The sequence below is a fragment of the Lithobates pipiens genome, unplaced genomic scaffold (genome assembly GCF_037356315.1).
Source record: "Lithobates pipiens isolate NorthernLeopardFrog02 unplaced genomic scaffold, aLitPip1_a1.2 Scaffold_25, whole genome shotgun sequence".
In the NCBI taxonomy this organism is placed as follows: Eukaryota; Metazoa; Chordata; class Amphibia; order Anura; family Ranidae; genus Lithobates; species Lithobates pipiens.
The window spans coordinates 182,462,056-182,487,619 of NW_027507787.1; the positions used below are offsets into that span (position 1 = coordinate 182,462,056).

Genomic DNA, 25,564 nt, shown 5'->3' on the forward strand with positions numbered 1-25,564 from the left:
GACCCATTACCCAGAAGATGCCGCGCGGAGGAGAGAAGAAAGAAGATCTTCGCGGAGGAGGAAGAGGCAGATTAGGATGATATGCCTAGCAACAGGCATTTCTGGTAAGTAAAAAAAAATAATTAATTTTTTTTTTAATGATTTTTTTCTAATTTTTAATGTATTTTCTTTTTTCAGGGTGGCCCTCCACTTTAAAGTATGTAAAACAGATCTTGTAATAGAAATGAAAAGCCTGCATAAAATATGCGGTCCCCTAACCCATTTTAAATTTGAAAAAAAACTGTTGACTGAAAGTTAAAAAGTTATTAAATATACTTGATTTACTCCAGATCTTCACCTGGCTGGGGTAACATCACCAGCTTTCTGGTGAGATTTCAGTAAATATCGTGTATCCCATATGCTCCTGCACAATGCTGTGGTGTGATCTTGTGAGATAGGGACTACTCAACATTTTCTTGAATCTCACTGGAAAAAGCTAGACTTCATCCCTTGCAGTAAGTATATGCTGCTATGTATGATGGGGAATAGAACCCTAATATATAAATAGAAGCTTGCATTTTACTACAGGGTACACCTAGAATTAATAAAACAGTACTGAAAGATTCAAATGCTACAATGCAGAAACAAATTGTACCCTCCTCTGGTGTGCTAGAAATCTGGGTAAGGGTAAGTGACTCAGGGAGGTTAGAATGACTCATCAGACAGCATCTCTGTTAAATCCCCCTACTTGCTGGACCTTTTGAGAAACTTCCAGAAGAATGGGAGGGAGGTTAGAAGGAGCTGCCTGGAGTATCGATGAGGGCCCCAACAAACACCCCTGCAGTGGTGTTCAGGTGCAAGCTGGGGATGAAATGCTGAGGAGGCCGTCAGTGGGCTCTTGGAGGTAACCCCCTAATCTGAAGGGTGGGTGACCTCAGGTCTGGGGCTCAAATGCTGGAGGGATCCTCTACAACACATGGAGGAAACCTGCCCTGGATGCACAGGAGCAAGTGTGAGGACAGCGGGAGAAAGCACGGCTGGGAGATCTCCAGAAGAAGTCAGCCAAGAGGGTTGGTGAGTGTGCAGTCTCGGAGGACTGTGGGAGGACTAACCATGAGGGCTAGGAAAGGGGCAGCTGCAGCCAGGTGGGCTGGCAGTGCCTGAAAGCTGGTGCTGGGATCAGTAGCCATAGGGATGGAAGCTGGACACTGTCTTTGCTACACAACCAAGGGGACTGCGGTCCTCGCTTGTAATGGGCCTTTACTTTATCTGACTGTTGTCTTTTTGTCAGATCATCTAACAGTCAGTGGGTCTGAGGAGTTGTTCTGCAGGCAAGTGATGTGCTGGAGGAAGTTGAGGAGTGTGTAAATAGACTGTACAAAGGAAAGTGTCCCTGAAAAGTTTGCTTAAAGAGGAGGGCCAGTTAAAAAAAAAAAAAAAAAAAAAGTCAGCAGCTGCAAACACTGCAGCTGCTGACTTAATAAAATCACTTACCTGTCCAGGGCGCCCGTGATGTCGGCCTCTCGGGTCCCGGCACCGCCATTCCCTGTAAGGGAAACAGGCAGCGGAGCCTTACGGCTTCACTGCCCGTTTCCTACTGCGCATGCGCGAGTCCCGCAGCTACTGCGCATGCGCGAGTCCCGCAGCGCTTTCTGAATGGGACGCGCTGTATTCTGGAACACACAGTTCCCAGAACACAGCGCGACCCATTACCCAGAAGACGCCGCGACGAAGAGAGAAGACAGAAGATCTCCGCGGAGGAGGAAGAGGAAGATTAGGATAAAGTGCCTAGCAACAGGCATTTCTGGTAAGTAAAAAAAAAAAATTTTTTCATTTTATTTTTTTTAGATTTTTTTGTCATTTTTAACATTTTTTGCTTTTCAGGGTGGCCCTCCACTTTAAGTCAAGTGGGCATCCCATAATACCCCTAACACCATCCAAGTTATTAAACCCTAATAAAAAACAATAAAAAAAAAACAAAGCTGCTGGACTGTTTCTGGTCTCAGGAGTGCTGTGAAAATTTGGTGTGCCTGGCTGTGCAGGGTGGGGGATCCATATTCACTATGGGGGTAGGACTACACCAATAATGCTTTTAGATGCATTCTTTTGAAACCCGCTGTAATAGGCAAGTTTTTATATTGTGAGTGTCCCAGTTGGCTCGTAAAGCATCACTTGCTCCTGTTAACCCACAAAGTTGCTTATCCTAGTAATGGGCCAAAAGAAACAAGCAGTAGGTGGAAGAAAGGAGATCCAGCATTCAAAATTACTAGAAAAGAATTGCTTGCTCTAGCAGTCTGTGTTTTAGGATACCAGGACCAGGCAGAAAATGCATCTGGGCTAGGGCATCATTCAGCTTCTACATTGTAGTGCCGGAGCCACTCAGTACTGATCAAGTAATGACAGGTGTATTTTAAGCTGCTCTGTGTCCAAATATATCAGTAAACTAGGGCAGGAGATTTAGGATGGGGGGGGGGGGGGGGGTGGCAGGTGTCATAAGCCCTCAGAACTCCTCTTCACCGCACACTGCTGTCAGTCTAATGGTTTTTTTGGGGGGTTTTTTCTAAAAGCTAGAAGAAGGAGGGATTGCCTTAGTGTTTAGTGAGCAGATGGGTGGCACGGACCGTTAGAAAATTGCAATAAGAAATCGCTTCACAGCAACACACTTAAAAATGACCTAGACATTTCTAAGCCATGAGAGGAGATTCAGCCAGTCTAAAAAAGTTAAAAGTCAGCAGCTACAAAAACTTTAGCAGCTGATCAAAAATAAACAGCCACTCCCCTATCCAGGGTTCCAATGCCATCCTCACCCGGGCTGGTTCTTTACTAGTTTTCGGGTACCTCCTTGCAGCTTACTACGTATGCGTAAGCCACAATGCGCAGTGTGAATGGTCCCTCAGCCTCCTGGGACCTGTGACCGAAGGTGGGGAAGGGGGCGAAATCTTTTTTTTTGCAAATATGGTGATGGTGGTGGTGGTGGGGGGGGGGGGGGGTGTTTGCAGGAGGAAGAGAGGAACTTCCCCTTTTTAGAGTTCCATAATAACAGGGATATGCATTTAGCGGATCTCCAGCTGTTGCAGAACTACAAGTCCCATGATGCAAGCAAGACTCTCTCAGCCACAAGTATGAAACCCAGAGGCAGAGGTATGATGGGATGTTGTTTTGCAACAGCTGGAGGTCCGCTAATTGCATATTCCTGCACTATAACATACTACCAGTGTTCTGTCATTAGTCATTCAAGTTGTTTTAAAGTGTAACTAAAGCAAAGTACATCTCATAGAAAGTCACTCAAATTTAATATATAAATTATTTATTTAATAAAAGTATTAGAAGTATTCTTCACTCCCATGCCTGACATTGAGGTAAGGAGTTCTTTGCATTTGTTTTTTTTTACTCGTTTTGTGGATGATTTATAGCCATGTATGTGCAAGATGTATTATGTTGATTTGTCAACATGTCATATATTAATATTTTTCTCTTTTTTCTATATACACCTAAAGCTGAGTGAAATATGCTCCCTTTTGCCTAATAATTTAGTCTTTACGTCCGTGTTCCTGAAGAAGCCACCTCGGCGAAACATGTTGAAATATTTGGACGTGACACAAATATGTATGTGATTACAGCATTTCATTGTCAGTGATAGGCATTGTGTGTATACCTATGACTGTGATTAAAATGTATTCCTCACTTCTTTAATACTTTTCTTTAATAAATCATTTTTACATGTTTTACATTAAATTTGAGTGATTTTCTATGTGATGTACCTTTAAAGTCCCATATAGCCAACCAATTTGCTCTACAAACTTTAGGGATGGTGGTACCATATTACTTTTAACTTGTTTGGAGCTAACCTCTGCCCATATTTTTGACTGCAACTAAAGCAAAGGCAAAACTTTTTTTTTTGTTTTTGGATAGAGTGGAGAGGGATTAGAGCACCTGTCAGCTTTTATTGCTGCCTGTGCCCCCTGTCAAGGAGATTCATCTTCTTTATTTGTCCCGTTTGCTGTTATCATCAAAATTGAAGAAGAAAGGAAATCCGAAATTTTGGGTTCACATGACTGCTGAGAAGCATAGGGGCATTTTAACCAGTTATTACCAAACCTTTACAAGACCGCAAGACACCGCAAGACACCAAACTGATTTAAGTTGGAAATAGGGCAAGGCCACGGCTTTATTGAACTTACCAACTGTATCAATATTCAAAATACCACATAACAATGCCAGTCACAGTTATACCCTGAGCATCCATAACAAAACACACATAGTCTAAGCCCTTTTACACACGGTCGGACATTCCAACGGAAAATGTCCGATCGGACCGTGTTGTCGGATAATCCGACCGTGTGTGGGCTCCATCGGACTGTTTCCGTCGGAATATCCGACCGTCAAAGTTTTAGAGCTGGGCTATAAAATTTTCCGACAACATGGTCCGATGGGACTTTGTCCGATCGTTTGTAGAGAATTCCGATCGGACAAAGTGCCACGCATGCTCAGATCAAATTCCTAGACCAAAGCTATTGGCTACTAGCCTGAACGTAGTCCCGTCGTAACTAAATAGCATCATAACGTTATGAACGATCGGATTTTCCGACGGATTTTGTTGTCGGAATGTCCGACCATGTGTACAAGGGCTAAGAGGCCTGTCTCCACCATCAGTGCGAGACAAGCATTAAACTGATCCCAAAATTTAACTTGAAGGCATGGCCCATAAAGCAATATCCATAGTTGGCAAGGTAAAATTGATCTTTTTTTTTTTGTACTTAAAGGCTGAAGGCACATTCAAAATGAATGGACTTCCTCAACACAATGCATGTTGACACGTGACCCCAATGTACAAAAATGGCATAATGTTAATGCTAACTAAAACATCACTGTTGAGTGGACTGACCCTGTACCAGATTTTCAATCAGGAAATCCCTGTCTCACGAAGAAATCATATGAAACATGAAGCTTGCTCCAGTTGTCCATTTTGTGGATAACAGGGGATACATTTACACAGAGAAACAGGGTAGATATCTCTATGGCTTAAGCAGATTGCCTGTATTCCTCTGGTCTACACATTCTGTATATGTTCACCATCTGCTGGCCTGTCTAATCTTTTGAATGTATTATGCCCCATACATACGGACTTTCCAACAACAAAACCGTGGAATTTTGTTTGAAGGTTGTTGGGTTCAACTTGTCTTGCATACACATGGCCACACAAATGTTGGCCAACAATTACGAACGTGGGAACGTGGTGACGTACAAGACACACGGCAAGCCGCAGGGGTGGACTGACAACTCATGGGGCCCCCGGGCAATAGGAGATTATGGGGCCCCCAGGCAATCTGAAATTATGGGGCCACATGGTATAAACACACACAGTATACAATCACACAGTACACACAGTATACACAGACATGTTTCTATTGGCTGAGAAGGTACTGGAGAGGTGGGGCAGCTATAATCTCAGGATTTTTAGACCAAAAGGATGTCGGTAAGGGACATTCAGAGACAGATGTAAAAAAAAAAACACTGGATTTTTACATACTTTCCCTGGTTTTACTGAGGCTGGAAACCCTGATGGGGCCCCCTAGTGGCTCGGGCCCTCGGGCAGTGCCCGAGTGGCCAAGTGGTCAGTCCGCCCCTGGAGAGCCGATAAAAAGGAAGTTCAATAGTCATGTGCAACCCTTTGAACTTCTTCTGCTAATGTTGTATTTGGTGAGCATTGATTCTGAGCATGCGAGGACTTTTGTTCGACGGACTTGTTTACACACAATCGGAAAGTCAAAAAAAAATTTGTTGGTGGAAAATTTGAGAACCTACTAGCCAACATTTGTTGGCGGAAAGTCCGACAACAAATGTTTGATGGAGCATACACACGGTCGGACTTTCCGCCAACAAGCTCACATCCAACATTTGTTGGCGGAAAATCTGATCTTGTGTATGTGGCATTAGATGCCCAATGAATGCAAATATGTGGGAAATCTCTGCTAGCCAGGAAGAGAAAAGAAAAAAAGATATATTAGTAATGGTCAGGCAACGGTTTAAAAAAAAAAAGTGAAAAAAGGGCACTTGCTTTGGATTCTTTAAAGGCCCCTTCTGACATATATACATAGACTATCACATATGTTGATACATGTTGTGTGATATCATACCTCCCAACATTTAGAGATGGGAATGAGGGACATCTACCAGCAAACGTATGTAGTCATGGGACACGCCCCCCTGTCACACCCCCTTAAAGGAGAATTAACCCCCAAAAAAGGTTAATTAAATCCACAAGGGCTTTTTTTTAATACTGCTATTCCTTTATATTGGCTTTTAAAATATACAAATGCGGAAATTTAGAATTTGGATGAAAGATTTAGCACTGGGAAACACTTTTTGAAAGATAAAAAGTGCATTTTATATACAGCTAGGGGGGTTATTTACGAAAGGCAAATCCACTTTACACTGCAAGTGCACTTTGAAGTGCTCTAAATCTAAGAAGTAGATCTGAAATGAGGGGAAGCTCTGCTGATTTTATCATCTAATCATGTGCAAGCTAAAATGCTGTTTTTTTTTTCCTTGCATGTCCCCCTCGGATCCACTGTGACTTTACTTTGAAGCGCGCAGTGCAAAGTGGAATTTTCCTTTAGTAAATAACCCCCATTGTGTCAATAACAAGCACAAACTAAAAGAGCCTGTGTATATCCCTGTAGTCTTCAGAATATCTGTATGGTGGCTCCAAGGGGGAGCTATTATTCTTGACTAAAAGGTAATTACAACTTTTTATTCCCAACATTCAAATTGGTTTTAAAGTACCTCAAACCCAAAGGACTGAAACAAATCCATATTCAAAAAATATTAAAAGAGACCTACGGACCAAAGGACATGCTTTTAAATAAACTGATTTATGTAAATTAAGTTTTAATAACGTTCATGAATATGTAAATGTTTCAGGAAATTATAAGAAGATAGACAAAAAAAAAAGCAACAGTTGGTAGCTTCTTGCAGGGGGAACTTTGCATAGGAAGAATCGCTCCACAGTTCCCACTATACCACTTTTTCTTTTTTTATATCTTAGCTGCTGTCCTGCTAACGTGGAACAATAGCTGCACAGTGCAGGCACGGAAGTGGCAAATATCTTAATTTCTTTTCAGGTTTGGGCACCCTTACATGCACAGTTGTTAATGTTAGTAGCAGCGCTCTCACATAATTTAGGTTTAATGATCTTTAAACACTTTTAATGTGCTTTGATGTTAACAGAAAAAGACACAGTAGGAGAAAACATGGGCATAGCAAAAAATCTCTGCTGTGCCGATGCTGTTTAATGCAGTTAAAATATTGTTTTCTTATAGCTGTATGCGGCTAAAGCGGACTCCAGACAGCTAGAACACAGTTGAAATACTGGATCTGTTTTACCTACCAACAAATTATTTGAGATTATATATATATATATATAGCGCTGGCTCCTGACGAGCAGGCGCTATAGTTTTTGAAAAGTTAGTTTGCCTGAAACCACAGTTGGGTATCAGGACTATTTCTCTACATTTCTGGTTTCAGTACCAGTCCAGCTGGGTCGCACTGGGTTCTCCTTGGCCACAGGTGCCGCTGTCACTGCCGGCAAGAGTAGAAACGCAGTCTAGCTCTGTGCATTGAATGCTACTATTCTCTCTGAACCAGCCCAGTATGGGTGTTACAGCCATACACCCCTGATAACTAGGCATACTGCAACCAAGAGGTACGAGGCATGTAGGGCATCTAAAATTAAAGCGATTGGTTGGTAAAAATAAGCTTTAAATAATAAATGTATGTAAACACAGTATATTTGAATAGGTGGAGTTGTCCACTGAAGTTTTTCTGGAAACTGATGCTTCTGCGGGTATAAATGGTGGCTCACTTGCAATAGGCTCACAGATCCTGCAGTTGGTGCCAAAATCTTGGGTCATTCTGACAAGAAATTCCTGATAGTTGAAGCTTGCCCAAACCCTTCCTGTGCATTCTTTTTGCCAACCAAGTAACCGACCATAGACAGATGCAGTAGATAGTGGAACGCTTTAAAACTCAGGTGGCTGAAGGGTCCACTAATTGGTTATACTTTGTACCTGCAGCAGGTTCTTTTCTTGACAGGGTCTCTGTTAAAGATGGAATTGTTGCTATAGATGTATAACTCTTTTTAAACATTACTTGGCCAGTGTAAGGAAAATTTGGAAGTTTCACGCAGTTAAAGTAGCACAGTTATTTCCTTGTATAATGCAGATAGCATTTGGGTTTGCCCCACTATGCCCTGCTGATAACAAGATGCCACAGAGAGGAGTTTTGACAGGGCCGAATTAAGGCCAAGTGAAGCCCCAAGCACAGCCCAGAAAAGGTGCCCTTTGGCCCTTCCATTGCTGAACTGCCAAGACATTAAGGCTCAGTTAGTGTTGAAGGTAAAATAAGAGCTTGCAAACTCAGTTTCCTTCCAGGGCAGTCTCCAGGCTGCACCACACAACTAAATATAAACTTTTTAAAATAGTATTTTTTAACACTAAAAAAGCAGTAAGTGAATAATCTACTTATAACTTGTGTAACAGACTTTAAACAAAATGCTAATTTCAAACTTGCAACTTTATATACAGTGGGGTAAAAAAGTACTGTATTTAGTCAGCCACCAATTGTTCAAGTTCTCCCACTTAAAAAGATGAGAGAGGCCTGTAATTGTCATCATAGGTATACCTCAACTATGAGAGACAAAATGTGTAAACAAAACCAGACAATTACATTGTATGATTTTTGAAAGAGTTTATTTGCAAATTATGGTGCAAAATAAGTATTTGGTCACCTACAAACAAGCAAGATTTCTGGCTCTCACAGACCTGTATCTTGTTCTTTAAGAGGCTCCTCTGTCCTCCACTCATTACCTGTATTAATGGCACCTGTTTGAACTTGTTATCAGTATAAAAGACACCTATCCACAACCTCAAACAGTCACACTCCAAACTCCACTATGGTGAAGACCAAAGAGCTGTCGAAGGACACCAGAAACAAAATTGTAGACCTGAACCAGGCTGGGAAGACTGAATCTGCAATAGGCAAGAAGCTTGGTGTGAAGAAATCAACTGTGGGAGCAATAATTAAAAAATGGAAGACATACAAGACCACTGATAATCTCCCTCGATCTGGGGCTCCACACAAGATCTCACCCCGTGGGGTCAAAATGATCACAAGAACGGTGAGCAAAAATCCCAGAACCACGCAGGGGGGGGGGGACCTAGTGAATGACCTGCAGAGAGCTGGGACCAACGTAACAAAGGCTACCATCAGTAACACACTACACCGCCAGGGACTCAGATCCTGCAGTGCCAGACATGTCCCCCTGCTTAAGCCAGTACATGTCCGAGTCCATCTGAGGTTTTCTAGAGAGCATTTGGATGATCCAGAAGAGGATTGGGAGAATGTCATATGGTCAGATGAAACCAAAGTAGAATTGTTTGGTAAAAACAGAACTCGTCATATATGGAGAAGAGAGAATGCTGAGTTGCAACCAAAGAACGCCATACCTACTGTGAAGCATGGGGGTGGCAACATCATGCTTTGGGGCTGTTTCTCTGCAAAGGGAACAGGGCGACTGATCCATGTACATGAACGAATGAATGGGGCCATGTATCGTGAGATTTTGAGTGCAAACCTCCTCCCATCAGCAAGGGCATTGAGGCTGAAACGTGGCTGGGTCTTTCAGCATGACAATGATCTCAAACACACCGCCTGGGGAATGAAGGAGTGGCTTTGTAAGGTGTCCTGGAGTGGCCTAGCCAGATCTCAACCCCATAGAAAACCTTTGGAGGGAGTTGAAAGTCCGTGTTGCCCAGCAACACAGTCCCAAAACATCACTGCTCTGGAGGAGATCTGCATGGAGGAATGGGCCAACATACCAGGAACAGTGTGTGACAACCTTGTGAAGACTTACAGAAAACGTTTGACCTATGTCATTGCCAACAAAGGATATATAACAAAGTATTGAGATGAACTTTTGATATTGACCAAATACTTATTTTCCACCATAATTTGCAAATACATTATTTCAAAAATCAGATCAATGAGATTGTCTGAATTTGTTTCCACATTTTGACTCTCATAGTTGAGGTATACCTATGATGACAATTACAGGCCTCTCATCTTTTTAAGTGGGAGAACTTGCACAATTGGTGACTGGCTAAATACGTTTTTGCCCCACTGTATATATATGTATATATATTTTTTTTTTATAAAAGGAAAGAAAATCAAATACAAAAATGTATTAAAAACTTTCTGTAATTCATAATTCTGCCCGAAGGATTAGAAGACAGAAAAGGACCCAAAACTTTTCAACTTTAAAGGAAAGTCTTTGTTCTTTCTTAAAGTGTTACCCACAGCAATAAAATCGGTGTGTATATGCAGTAAAGCATGCTTGTTATACTCACTGTGGAACCTAAGGGGTTAATCCTCTGCATGGTTTATAAAGGATGTTTGATCCTGTCTTTTCTGATCCTCCCCTTTTTCCACTGTTCCCAACATATCGCCTGATAGAACAGAGGCCAGGGGACAAGCTGCACATGCTCAGTTTGGTGTGTATTGCTAGAGAGTTTTTTTTCTTTCTTGGGAGAGATTATGTGATCAGCACAAGACCAATCAGCACTGTCCAGACAGAGGGACAGGGGTCCTGAAGGCTCATAGGACAGTGAGAGGAGAATGAAAACTCCTCCTACAGACTTTAACCAGACACTTATAGAAGTCACAAGACTGCTATATACTGCCAATGAGAAAAGGTATTTAGGAGTTTATATTGACTAAAATAATTGCATTTCTATGTTCTGTTCTGTGGAAGATCTGTTCTGTGCCCGCCCCTTTCCGCAAGTGCCCCGCTGCCTGCTGGGAAACACACAGATCCCAGAGGCAGCGGGGACCGTCCTTATTGCGCAGCGCGACTCGCACATGCGCAGTAGGGAACCGGGAAATGAAGCCGAAAGGCTCCACTTCCTGATTCCCATACCCAAGATGGCGGCGGCAGCACCCGAGAGACAATCTAGAGATCGGCTTCGGGTGCCGACATCGCGGGCGCGCTGGACAGGTAAGTGTCACTATTTTAAAAGTCAGCAGCTGCAGTATTTGTAGCTGCTGGCTTTTAAAAAAAAAAAAAAAACGCGGAGTCCCGGCGGACTCCCGCTTTAAAAAGGATTGATGCAGATTTAATGTCAAATACAGGACAGCTGATCTCAAATGCAAGTGTAATACACATGAGAGCAAGCTGCATTTTCCGACTACAGTTGAACATGCAGTGTTATGCCTTGTACACACGGTCGGACATTCCGACAACAAAATCTGTCTGATTTTTTTCAGACGGATTTTGTCCTAAACTGGTGTTGCATACACACGGTCGGACAAAGCTGTCGGAAAATCCGATCGTTCGTAACGTGATGACGTTCGTTCGTAACGACAGGACTACATTGAGGCTAGTAGCCAATAGCTTTGGTCTCGTAATTTGATCTGCGCATACGTGGCACTTTGTCCGATTGGAATTCTGCTCTCAAATTTTTTCCGGCGGAATTTCCGACGGAAAAAGTCCGATAGAGCCCACACACGATCCGATTTTCCGACAATATAATCAGATCGGACCTTTTTTCGTCAGAATTTCCAACTGTGTGTACAATGCATAAGAGTTAATGCCCAGCTTCAGCAAATCTGAAAATGTTCCCATGCAGTGGCTGCACCCGCACTGTAGGGGTTATATAAAGAATCAGCAGAGGGTGCCAAACTAAGTAAAGCATATGTATTAAGTTTTATTATAAAAGACAAATGGCAACTCACTTGATAAAAACAAGTACAAGCATATCTCCTTCCACAATCCTGTAGTCGTAATGGAAAGCACAGTGGTGGACTGTCAATGGTGTGGTTGCACCTCCACTAATAGGCACTAGGAGGCTTTCTGCTACCACCAAAGGATTGTGGAAAGAGATATTCTTGTACTTGTTTTTATCAAGTGAGTTGCCATATGTCCATTAAAACAAAAAAACTTAACATACTGTACACTATATTACCAAAAGTATTTTGACACCTGCCTTTACACGCACATGAACTTTAATGTCTTCCCAGTCTTAGTCTGTAGGGTTCAATAATGAGTTTGCCCACCCTTTGCAGCTATAACAGCTTCAACTATTCTGGGAAGGCTGTCCACAAGGTTTAGGAGTGTGTCTATGGGAAACTTTGACCATTGTTCCTGAAGTGCATTTGTGAGGTCAGGCACTGATGTTGGACGAGAAGGCCTGGCTCGCAGTCTCCGCTCTAAATCATCCCAAAGGTGTTCTATCGGGTTTTGCCTCCATTTGGAGGGAAACATGTCAGAGCAGGTGGGTGACAGATGCTATGTCATAATGTGGATCTGTGTTAACTGAATTACGTTTTTAAACACCTTTACATCATTGTGGAGTTGCCCGTTTGGACACATTGTGGTTGAGCTGGAACATGCGCTACCCAAGAGTAAAAGTTTTGCATTGACATTATCTGCTGCAGAGTTCATCTGCTGGCTGTTGCATCATTATTGTGTCCTTGCAGAGCTGGAGCCCCATAGTGCTGTGCAAAGCAAGGGGCACCGGTATCCGCCACACCTAGACATGCATCAGATGCTAAACATTATTTGACAGGTCTAGCTCTGCAATAGAGCAAAGACTGGTTTCACCCTCTGTGCCTTTTTTACAAAATGAATAGGTACATTGCTTTGCCTTTGGGGGCCGCCCATTTGCAGTGAATTGCAGGCGGTCCGCAAGTGGGTAAAATGGAGGAACCCTTGAATTAACTTTCTGGGATCAGGGAACTAAGAATTAGTCCTGACCTCAACCCAATACAACACCTTTGGCATGAATTAGAGCGCAGACTGTGAGCCAGGCCTTCTCGTCCAAAATCAGTGCCTGACCTGACAAATGCGCTTCTGGAAGAATGCTCAAACTTTCCCATAGAAACACTCCTAAACTTTGTTGATAGCCTTCCCTGAAGAGTTGAAGTTATTATAGCTGCAAAGGGTGGGCCAACTCAATATTGAACACTATAGACCAGTGATAGCAAACCTTGGCACCCCAGATGTTTTGAAACTACATTTCCCATGATGCTCAACTACACTGCAGAGTGTATGAGCATCATGGGAAATGTTGTTCCAAAACATCTGGGGTGCCAAGATTCGCCGTCACTGCTATAGACTAAGACTGGGATGCCATTAAAGTTCATGTGCCTCAATGCTTTTGGTAATATAGTGTATATGCTGAAATTTGTTTGGCACCCTCTGCTGTTTATTTTCCTTCAGTCTCATTGAGGAGCTGCTACTAGTGTTTATGGATGCAGTAAAGACTTTCTTATGAACTATTAAGCCTTCCTAGCATCTCAGAAATTTTTATCATTGAAGCTGTCACTTTCTAATATAATTATGTTTATTTGAGAGGCTATATTTGGGATATTTAGACGTGCTATACCTTCAATTTTGTGCCATTTTCTCATTCTTTTGTATACTGCATTGGCTAACTGCTTGTTTAGGTCTAGGAGAGAGTTAAAGCTCATTTACTTACCTAAGCCCTGGCAGACAGAGTTCCCTCATGCTCCGGCAGTGGGCAAGCCTTGGCATCCTCGTGTCCAATACAGGGCTCCTGCATCACTCTTGATGACATCAGGACCTTGGACCGCTGGAGCATGGGGAAGATAATGTTATAGAGAACAATTTAGTAGCACAGTAAAGAGTAAGGTTGGATAAGTAAATCTACTTTTCAATGCCCCCTGGACCAAAATGAGCAGTTTAATCTTGCAATGCAGGTGCAATCCCACTGCAAGGGAGATTTTTTTAAGTTTCATGGAGTTGGGTTTTAACGGTAAGATAACTAGAAGAAAACTTTGTGGTTACTCTAATCCCTTAGTGCCATAGATATGGCCCTATTTTGCTTAAAGATTTAAATTCAATCAATGAAATTCCACAGAAGTGTTAACATTATAATGTAACTTAATAAGTTGTTCTCCTTTATAATATACAGCTTTCATTGAAATACCGTAATACATCATGCTTATGTTATGAAGGTCCTTCTTGTTCAGATACTTTTGTTATGGGGTGACAACTGTCTCCCAGTTGTACTCCTGCATAGTCACCCTGATGCCCCCTGCTCTCCTGGTGGACACTATATTTGGCCATGCTGACACACAATTCGCAAGCATGGTCCACCTTTGGGAGTTTACACCTACTTCAATTGTTATTCTAGAGCGGAGTTCTGGGTGCCCTGTTGATTTTGACAGTCACTACCCCAGCAATTGGTAGAAATCTTCAAGAGCTCCTTAACTGTACAGAGCATAGGCAGGATTTTCCTTGATGTGTGATGTGTGGGCAGGGCAGGTGCTGAGTAAAAAAGAAGCTGTCATAAAAGTTGCCAATGGTGTCACAGGGGAGGAAAGAAGAACAACAGGATGTGCAGGTCAGACTACACTCTACAGTGCAAATCTAATTAGGCACACTGGGTGACTTTTCAAGGTATTCTTTTTGTGTTAAAGAAAGTGTATAGCCCTGTCAAATATGTTTAAGTATACTGTAGATATGAAATAGATCAAGTTGATGCAAGTACATTTATATCCTTGTTTTGTTGTGTTACCTGTAATGCTATATGGCAGTGATCTCCAAACTGTGGCCCATGGGCCAAATGTGGCCGTTTGCCTGTCTTTATCTGGCCCCTGGGGCACTATTCATGTCATGGATACAAGACATTAGTCCTTACCCAATCGAGGGCAAGGGAAATGAAAAATAACAGAATACCTGCAGGCACACGATCGGGCAACTAAAGAGAGCACTGCTTCACACTGAAAAAGCATTAACATGGATAGTCTCTATTTCTTAAATAAACTCATATATGTCAGTATGTCAGCCAACTAAATGAAAACAATGCACCCCCCATGTGGCTAATATCTTACCTTAACAGTAGATAAAGCAAAACACTCCAGAAAAAAAAAAAAAATAGAATAAAAAAGGCACCCTGTAAAAGTAGTTATAATACTTGAAAGTCTTGTGGTAACAAGTCTGATCGCTTTGTAGTAGAATTACACCAAAGGAAAACCTTTGGCCCCTTTCACACAAGCGCCATCCAGTCCAATTAGCAGCTAATCAGTACACAGTCCCATGCTGAATCAGAGCTGAATGGAATGGATGTCACTTTTGTGACACCTGTGTTCATTCAGTTTTCTGCTCAATTAAACAATTTATGTTAAATCTATAGGTGGCTGGGCTACGTCAAATTTAGGTCTGAAAATACAGAAAAGTGCACAGACCTTTTTTTTTTGAGGGATCTGGACAGATTTAGAAGTAATCAGATGAAAATCACCAAGTCTATTTACATCCAGTCACCCATAGACTATTATGGAGCATCTGATTAGGTCTGCCTGAATAACTGACAGGTGGAACTGATCAGGCCACCCATATGAAAGGGACCGGGACGGATCAGTGTTGATCCGCCCCATGGACATCTGCTTGCTCAGCGGGGATCGCTCCATTGATCCCCGCTGAGCAGGAAGATGACAGGTCCGTCTCTGCACACTGCGCAGGGACAGACCTGTCAGAGTGCCGTTTTCCCCTATGGGAGATCGGATCACGACGGACCGCAGAGTCCGTCATCACCCGATCCGATGACGGATGGAAAAGTAGGTTTTTCCTCCGTCACACTTTTTCGGATCCGAGTGGGTCGGATGTTAGCGGACATGTCACTGCTGACATCCGAAGCTCCATAGAGGTCTATGGAGCATCTGTTCAGATCTGCCTAAAAACTGACAGGCGGACCGGAAACGTATCGGTCATGTAAAAGAGGCCTAAAGGTTGTAACTTTGGTCAACTCCTTTCTATGTCATGACCTAAAGTCTGTTCATGAACTAAGGCAGAAGTAATGGAGCAGAGTTTTTAAACAGCCATTAGGATAGTGAGGTAAGCATATGTAGAATAAATGGAAAGCTGTTTAATTTCTGTAAAATAAGTAGATTAATGCTATATTGGTACATAGGGGAGCTGAAATTAGAGAAAAAACAAAAAGGTGAACTTAGCCTTTAAAGCGGAGTTCCACCCAAAAATTGAACTTGTGCTTTAACCTCCCTGGCGGTACGATTATTTCAGATTTTAGGTGCTGAAAGCGGTACAATTATTTTGCATGAAAATTTGGCGTTTTATATTGTAGTCCTGTAATTCTTAGGAATAACTCACTTAAATCTGTCCAAACCAGAGTCTAGCAGACATCCCGGGTATGATAAAGTTTGAAAAATGTCATTATAATATAATAACTATAAATAATTATACCAAATAATAATATAATAATAATAAAAATGATTCAATAATGTAATCAAATCAAAAACACTGAAATTTGCTCAGTTGCAGAATTGTCACTGTCATTACTTTTCAGTATTTGATGACAGATCTTCACCACGAATCGCTATCGCTCAATTCTGCGAGTGATTCGAATTTATTATCGCTGTTTTCTAGCTGGCCTAAAACCTCTTTTGATGTAAAGGGACAGTTTTGGATGCCATGGACAATCTCCAGTTTCCCGGCAGAAAGAACAGTTTTTATATTATAAAACTGCATGCAGGACACTGGGCAGACCACTAGGGACAAAGGGGATGTGAAATAACTACATACAGCAATGTAATCTGTAAGATTACATTATACTGTATGTATACTGTGTTTTAATTTTTGAATTTGGCGCCGTTCTCAGTCCCTGTGCGTCGCAGCGCTCGCAGGGAATGGAGCCCGGTAATGTGATACATCGAGCGGAGGACGAGCCTCTCAAAGTGCGTGGGGGGGGGGGGACATCGCTGGATCCAGGTAAGTAAGCTCATCCTGGATCCAGCGATGCGATCCCGAGTCTGGCTTGGGGCTACCGCTGATGGTACAAAATGTTCACCCCGAGTCAGACTCGGGAATACCGCCAGGTGGGATAAGGGAGGTGATCCCCTGACATGCCACATTTGGCATGTCATTTTTTTTGGGGGGGAGCGGATACCCTCTTTTTAGAGGGTCCCAGCTCCCACTTCTTCCCGGCGCACCGCAGCACCGGAAGGGAGATCACCTCTCCCCCTCTCTCTCAGCAATCATCTCGGACACGTCACAAGTCCCAGGTCCCAGATGAATGCCCGACCAGTCACAGCCCGTGGTGCGGCTCACGCATTCCCCAGTGGGTGCCCGGCTGTGGCTTCACAACCGGGCACCCACAGTTACAATGCTGGCACCACAGAGAGGAGGGGGAGACGAGCGGGGCTTCCTTCCCCATCGCTGGACTCTGGGACAGGTAAGTGTCTGATTATTAAGAGTCTGCAGCTGCAGTATTTGTAGCTGCTGACTTTTATTTATTTTATTTTTTTAAGCAGAACTCTGCTTTAAGCTTCTGAAGCACCTCCAGGGGTGTCAGGTACTTGCCTCACCTACTGCATGTTGCTGTTGCAGCTATTCCATCAAACAGAAGGAAACCGGTGTGACACCGGTGATGTCACAGTGCTTGAAAAAATGTAGTTGCATTTGGAGGGAAACATGTCGGAGCAGGTGGATGATAGATGCTATGTCATAGTGTGGATCTGTGTTAACCGAATAACGTTTTTAAACACTATGACATCACTGTGGAGTGGCTCGTTCTTTCAGTTTGGACACATTGTGGTTGAACTGGGACACACCTGGACATGCATCAGATGCTAAACATTTTTTGACAGGTTTAGCTCTGCAATAGAGCGAAGACTGGTTTCAGCCTCTGTGCCCTTTTTACAAAATTATCAGATACATTGCTTTGCCTCTGTGGGCCGCCCATCTGCAGTGAATTGCAGGTGGTCCACAAGTGGGTAAAATGGAGGAACCCTTGAAAGAACTTTCTGGGCTCAGGGAACTACTAATTATTACTATAGCTACAACTCACAGTACAAGTGTGATGATCAGTGAAAAGAATACACCTAAAATATTTATTGGTGACAGCAGTCACTCAACTAAGAGTTGCTCATTCAAAATATCCCTAGCAAGCTTTGGAGAAAGCCTAGGGCTCAATGAAACCCCGGGTTAAGAAAGCCGCAGTAGCTAAACCATAAATCTGTTCATGCAATACAATAATAAAAATCTGAACGAATGGAAAAATGTGGATGCCATCAAAAATAACTTGTTTGTACATGGCAATAGTAGCTGAAACATATGACTACTGAAAATACACTATACTTTGCCTTTGCCCGAGTCTGAATCATAATACCTCTCATGAAACAGCCCATTGATAGCGTGCACATTTAATACAGCTCCCCCATAGAAATGAGTAAAGTCTGAACATATCCCAATGGAAACAGAGGATACTTCAAAAGCCAGAGCAGGCATAGCATACCAAGATAAAGGCCATATCTACAAAGCTGACAACTTTACTGCCCTACTTTGTATTACCAAGTTAGTCAGCGGGGTGCAGTTAAAAAAGGAGACTTTGATATAAAGAGATAGCGATCAATACAAATATTATAAAATAGCATGTTGCTGCGGTGAGGAACATCTTTCTTTATCAGATATGCATCCCTATATGACCCCTAGAAATAATTGACATGACGTGTAACATTTTTAACTTTCTGGCAAAGAATCAAACTGGAAAACAGTAACACGGTAATCAACATTCCTAATGATTACAGCAAATCTTAGTCATCCCTTACCAGTTGGGTTCACAGGTGGTTCCAATCTTACTTGGTGTGTAGCTGCTCCATCCCATAATAGGAGGGATGGTCCATATTAAAGAGAAAACCCAGACAAACAGAATACCGATAGCAGAATGTTTCCCCCGAAGACGGAGATTTCCCAGCGGTCTGCATATCACCACATACCTCTCAAATGCCAGAATAGACAGAGACCACAGAGCCACAATGCCTTAGAAGTAAAAAGATATAATAAAAAGATGTAACATTATTATTGGATGTCATAATCAATTATTGACCTAATGTTTAAAACAGACTTTGAGTTATTGATTTTTTTTGGCTCTCAGAGATTAAAAATGCAACTGCATCTAATCCATGACAAGAGGTGAAAAAAGAATATGTAAACCAAATGCGGATACCACAATGATTGCTGTAAACTCCTCAAGTTACAAACATTCACCAAAGTTAAAGCAGAACTCCTGACACAGAGTTTTTTTTTTTAATTTCTGGAGTATAAAACAAGTTACCTCTGCTCATGTGTAAGCAACGATCGGATCGCTGCCTTGTACTTTCTTCAAGTTGTATAGTATAGCACCCAATGCTTCGGATTGCATAGATCAAAGTTTTAAAGGCTCCAATAACACTTTGCGAACTACAATCACGTAGCAATCGCTGCACAATGTGCGAGATGCATATGGGTGCAATTATCCTTTAAGGGCACCCCAAATGCTGTACATTTCTGCTCCGATTGTTGCCCAACAATTGCGGCAAACCGCTTCTTTAAAAATCGCATGAAGCTTGTCACCCGAAAAAGGAGCTTCTTTTCAGATGATGGGACATACAAAATCGCATGAGAATCGATCAACCAAAATTTCAAGCAGGAACACTTGTTTCCACTATGCGAAAGTATGAATGTAACCTCAGTGTCATTTATCTGCCCCCCTCTCCCCTTGGCCATTCACAAGACGCTATGTAATCTGTGAATAGTTCACAAAAAGCTCTGTGCCTGGAGTTTTACTTTAGGATACATGCATATGGTCATATACAAATACAGCAATTCATTCACCTGATCTTGCTGCAAGCAAAATCCTGCATAAAAAGTGCTCTGCACACTGTATGCATGTAATGCTTGAGCAACATATACATACATACATACATACATACAAGGCATACAGCCTTGATCCAGCCTATTGGTTGCTAGGACACAGGTGGCTATTGTCATCTACCTTCCTCTATTGCTAGGATGCAGGCAGTCATTGCTGCTTAACATCCTTCTATGCTAGGATACAGGTGGCTATTGTCACTTACCTTCCTCTCTCTATTGCTAGGATGCAGGCAGTGATTGCTGCTTTGCATCCTTCTATGCTAGTATACAGGTGGCTATTGTCACCTTCCTCTAGTGCTAGGATGCAGGCAGCTATTGCTGCGTGGCATTCTTCTAAGCTAGGATACAGGTGCCTTTCTCTGCCTAGCAGTTGCTAGGATGCAGGCGGGTTATGCCAACTAATACCCTCTGTTACCAGGATACAGGTGGCTATTGTCACTTACCTTCCTCTATTGCTAGGATGCAGGCAGTGATTGCTGCTTAGCATCCTTCTATGCTAGTATACAGGTGGCTATTGTCACCTTCCTCTAGTGCTAGGATGCAGGCAGCTATTGCTGCGTGGCATTCTTCTAAGCTAGAATACAGGTGCCTTCCTCTGCCTAGCAGTTGCTAGGATGCAGGCGGGTTATGTCAACTAATACCCTCTGTTACTAGGATGCAGGTGGCTATTGCTGTATAGCATCCTTTGTTGCTAGAATGCAGGTGGCTATTACCATCTAGCATCCTCTATTGCTAGAATGCAGCATTTTGCTTTTTATAATACAAGAACACTGTGATTTGACAGCAAAATCTATTATTTTTTTCCAAACTTATTTATGCCTTGTTTTGTTCCCTAGCTGATAGCTGTGTCTACAGTTCCCACAAAGCAGTGGACACAATTTAAATGGGTTTCCTTTTTTGCAGTTGGTGTTTCAAGAGCCTGTTACATGCAAAATGCAATCACAAGGATGACACTTTTCATTTACAAAATTAATGATTTCTGCAACTTTACACAATATCAGAATTATCAAAAAAAGGGGGGCTAGGGAATGAAATCAAATTCTTGTTTTTGATTTTGAGCTAACTTTTCTACTTCCATGAGGAGACTGAAATCAATTACACTATCTATTACAGTTTCATGGATGCCACTTGACACAACCAGTCAGAAAATGTAAAAGATGTCATTCACTGGTTCTCATAGACAGATGTTTTAACATTTTCAAATTCTTAAAGTAAGTGAAAAGGTACCGATCATGGAGGCGAACATTGACAACTTTTTCTGAAATTGCTAAATGCTTGGCTCCCATGCTGATTTTAGACCACTTCTTCACTTTTCTAATGTGCGTACTTTTCCCGGGTCAGTGATTTGTAATGTATTAAACAAAGTAGATCGGAAAAACAGCCAGGTAACCAGCATCTTCAGAAGGAAGTCAGCAATGGCAGCCTACATTTTTCTATCACTAAGGCCGGCCATACACAGAGCAAATTTCTTTCCTGCAACCACAGGTTGCAGGAAAGAAATTAGCTTGATTGCCCCATCAGACAGCGTTAATGCTGGAAACCCTCCTGCCAGGCCATTGTCCTCTACCAGTAGGGACGGGCGGGGAAGATGTCCTGGCCAGAAGAAGACAGTGATTATTGCTAGAGGTTATAGCAGCCGCTCGCAATAATCATAAGCAAATCCAGCAAGCTGGTTGTACCCAATTTGATCGATCAATCGACTTGGTACATTCAGCCTGCCCACTAATGGTTCAAATCTCTACCGGTTCCTGCTGAACTGGCCAGAATTCGAACCGTGTATGGCCAGCCTAACTTTTAAAGTCAAGAAGAATCTTAATTTTTAAAGTGGAACGCCAACCAGAACTTTGTGGGTTTGATTCTCAGGTTTCTATTACTGTGTCCTTAAAAATGAAAGTGTCCTCTTAATTCCTGTGCCCTGGACCACTGTCTCCAGAGCAGAAAGGCAGTGGACATCGCTTCAACAGGAAAACACAGATTGCAAAAAAAGCCTATTTTGGTAATTTTTTTTTTTTTTTTGTGTGTGTGTTTATTTAGTGCAATAGAAGCCTGACAGTGGATATAACCCATTCCACTCTGAAAATAAAAAAGAAGGTTGGCGTTCCCCTTTAAGCTAAAAGAACTCTTGCTGAGTTATTCCCTTTCTTCTGCCCAGTCAGCAATATTAATAAGGGGGCTTTAGTTTGCGTGCTTCTCTCCCAGATAAGTCAACAGAAATGAAAAGACAGGTCATTTGAAGACCACTGAAATATATTAGAACCTGATCTCAGATCCGAATGCACCTGAAAGCATGCTGCATTTGCCCATCTACACAAGCCTTACACAATCTGAGAACCAGTAGTATAAAAAGTAATCAATTTAAAGCTGGCCATGGATCACATTTAGCTATGCTATGAACTATGTAGTAAAAGGGTCTACCTGATTGGATACAAATTGAATGAATTGTTAATGTTTGTCCTTATATTACATAGTTTTGGTAATTATAAAGAAGATTGTATGGAAATTATACATTCTGATTGCATAGTATATGGCAAGCTTAAGGTTGAGCATACACTGTACACTACCATTAATTATGTAGTACAAAAGCCTGCCTGATCTGCTACAAATTAAATGGATTGTTATTTGTCCTCATATTACATAGTTTTGGTAAGATTGTACAATCTGATTGTATAGTGCATGGCCAGTTTAACAAAACAACAAAATATACATACATATAAAAATAATTGAAATTATTAGAAAATATTTAAAATAATTATAATTTAAAAAATAATAAAACACAGAATAAAAATAATTATTTTAAAAGATGAACAAAAATAGATTTATGATGACAGGTACATCTAATTAAAAATTATAATAGATTGGTTAGAATGGTTAATAGGTCTATCTAATGTATAACTACATTGGTAATGAAATTTGCGCAATGCCGTGAAATAAAACATTTTGGCTTGTATTATTGTCCTAATTTATATAAGCAATTTCTAATGAGGGCTTTGAAATATCCCATGCACCCTACTAAAGATAGTAAAATATCCCTTGATATCATGAGAGTCAATCTACAACTATTATGCAATTTCACATAGACACAGCATTACACTTTTTCTACAGTTCCCAGTGCAACAAGCAAAAGCTGAGCATTTTTAAGTGCTTGAAGTGCAAATTTCACAAAATACAGCTAATAAATGTTATTACACACCCCGGCATTTCACTGCAATGGCTTAGAAAATCAACTAAACAAAAGTGCTGAAGTGACCCTTGAAGGTTAGAATTTATCATTGTAATACCCAAGACATTTGATAGTTTGCTCTTTGAAAAAAAAAAAACTGATGATTGCTTGTAGAAGTATTTGAAGTGCAATCTATAAATTCCACGTAGTGATTGGCAGCTGACAACATAAAATACCCCAGTGGATTTTAGCAATAATAGAACTGAAGACACAACTTCTTCTTCAGATCTATGGGATAGTCCAAACTTTTACTGTACGGCACAGATCAGGAATGGCTATATCGTCAATGAGCTTATCACCTAATTGCTGTGTCATTTCTTCCTTCAAACTGGAGCAAGTTCTAATTATTTGCTATGGAGTAGATATTGCAGGGCTCTCAGGTTTATAAAGACCTGATTCTACCTTTCAATAGTCCGCACCATCAAATATTCTCAATTCACTGTGTCATGCTGAGCGAACAAACATTTTACTGCAAGATGATGTAATTAGGATCAAATAAACATAGCTTCATAAAGCATTATATCACTAACAATCCTAACTTTATTAGATAAGGACATGTTCCAGTTAGCACATGCTAAACTGCAGAATATCACTTTCTCATTGGTGACACCAAGGGGGCGTTTGTTTATGAAGGGAGTAGAGAACATTCACTTTGCAATGTGATTGTCCACTTAGCTGAATGAGTAAGGTGAAACTTCAATGATCCAATCATTGGCAAGCCAAAGTGCTGTTTCTCTTGCACATGATTGGGTGTTCAAAGTGAACAAGGCTTTACTCTATTATCTAAAGTTACTTTTCAAAGTGATGTCCTCTACTCCTTTGGTTAATCTGGTGTTTCTCAACTCCAGTCCTCAAGGCGCCCCAACAGGTCATGTTTTCTGGATTTCCCTCAGATGAAACCGCTGTGGTAATTACTAAGGCAGTGAAACTGATCAAATCACCTGTGCAAAATAATGGAAAGCCTGAAAACATGACCTGTTGGGGCGCCTTGAGGACTGGAGCTGAGAAACACTGGGTTAATCAACCTCAATGAGTTTAGCCAAATTAAAGAACATGTGTAATAAAAGATGTACAGGGGCTACCAAAGTTGTCCTACCTCTGAAACTATTAGTTGTCAAACATACTTAATAGTCACAAACCCAGAGCAAACATGTTGTGACTGTCAGAATTACTTATCTCTATGCTTGTTCCTGGTCAGTGGCTCAGAAAGTATCGAAGCCAAAATCACCAGCATGGGCGCTAAGGAACCAACATTTTCAAAAGCAATGGCATCCTACATAATTCTGCTATGACAGGTGTACTTTAATTTATGTTATTAATACATCTACAAGATGAATTAGAACCAGTCAATGAAATGGAGTGATTAAAAACCCAAACCTTACCGAAAAAAGTCACTGCAAACCCTTCAATAACACAAGCCCAGGGTCCCAAGTAAAAGTAGCCTCTACTGTTGGTGGCGATGCTGATGCTGCCGCCAACAATGGACACCAAGAAGTCAGCCACAGACAAGTTGACAATAATATAGTTTAAAGGCTGCCTCAGCTGTTTAAACTTGAAGGTGACAACTATGACAATAAAGTTCTCGACGATGGACAAGATGGTGATCAGGAACATGAGCGCTGTCAAAAGTTGGAAGTTCCAAAGCTCGATAGACTTGAGGGGACTCTTAAACGGACTCCACACCGTAGAGGTCTCTGGGCTTGCCAGCAACGAATCATTCGTTGACATCTTGACCCTCAGGAAGTTCTCGATTAAGTTCTCTTGGAGAGGAAGCTGGGCAGCTTGGTAGGAACTGGCTTCAGCTAAAGCTCATCTTTTGCTCTCTACGGTAAAGCGCTAAAGTGCCAGTCATTTTGCTTTTTAAATTGTCAGTTAAAAAATGCAGACAGAGTGCAGAACAAAATTGTCACAAGCAGGATCAATAGACTCCCGGGAAATTTGTGTCTCATGTACTCTGCTATATATACAAGTGCATGTGCCATTGATCCATGCATGCCTGTGTGTCCAAGAGCTTTAGGTAGTAGGCTAGCACACTCCAAGCTAACAGCAGCAGTGCTGAATACATCACTAGATATTCCAGTTTTGTTAGAGAGGATCCCTCCCTGACAGAATGGAGAAAAGGAGTTAAGGGATCCTGCCTTCTTCAGTGAAGGGAGGAGATTAACTAAGACTGCACGAGTTTCCCTGACTGCTCAGGCTAGTAAAGTGCCAGCGGACGACAAGAGTAGTCTCACATGATACAAGAGAGTAAAACACCAGAAGAAGGCTAATCCACACACTGATGTCTGATGACACTGCATCCTATGGAACGGACAGCACAGGGAATGAGAAGCAGAATGCAACTAATGTTTACTGAATACCCAGAAATGATTAGTGCATACTTCCTCTTACATAATAAGAGCTCTTATTATAAGAGAACAGCAGCAACCAGAAAATGTTAATTACCACTGATAGATTCATTTTGATTTCACTTTTTTATGTTGCTTTTGCAAGTGTAGCTAGACCCAAGGGCAAATATTTTATTTATTGCAGCTTAAAGTGGTTCTTTAGCCTTTAAAAAAAAAAAAAAAAAGTCAGCAGCTACAAATACTATAGCTGCTGACTTTTAATAAAAGGACACTTACCTGTCCAGGGATCCA

General features: G+C 41.6%; 1 protein-coding gene across 1 annotated transcript in view; it reads right to left on the reverse strand.

Moving 5' to 3' along the window:
• LOC143930707 (opsin-VA-like) overlaps window positions 1-25,059 on the reverse strand; it is a 169,598-nt gene extending 144,539 nt beyond the window's left edge. The window contains exons 1-2 of the mRNA XM_077455244.1: window positions 24,308-25,059; window positions 18,622-18,832 (exon numbers count right to left, since the gene is read on the reverse strand). Of these exons, the coding sequence (XP_077311370.1) occupies window positions 18,622-18,832; window positions 24,308-24,653 (557 nt within the window). The 5' untranslated portion in view covers window positions 24,654-25,059. The remainder of the gene's footprint in view (window positions 1-18,621; window positions 18,833-24,307) is intronic.
• Window positions 25,060-25,564: the final 505 nt, after the last annotated feature.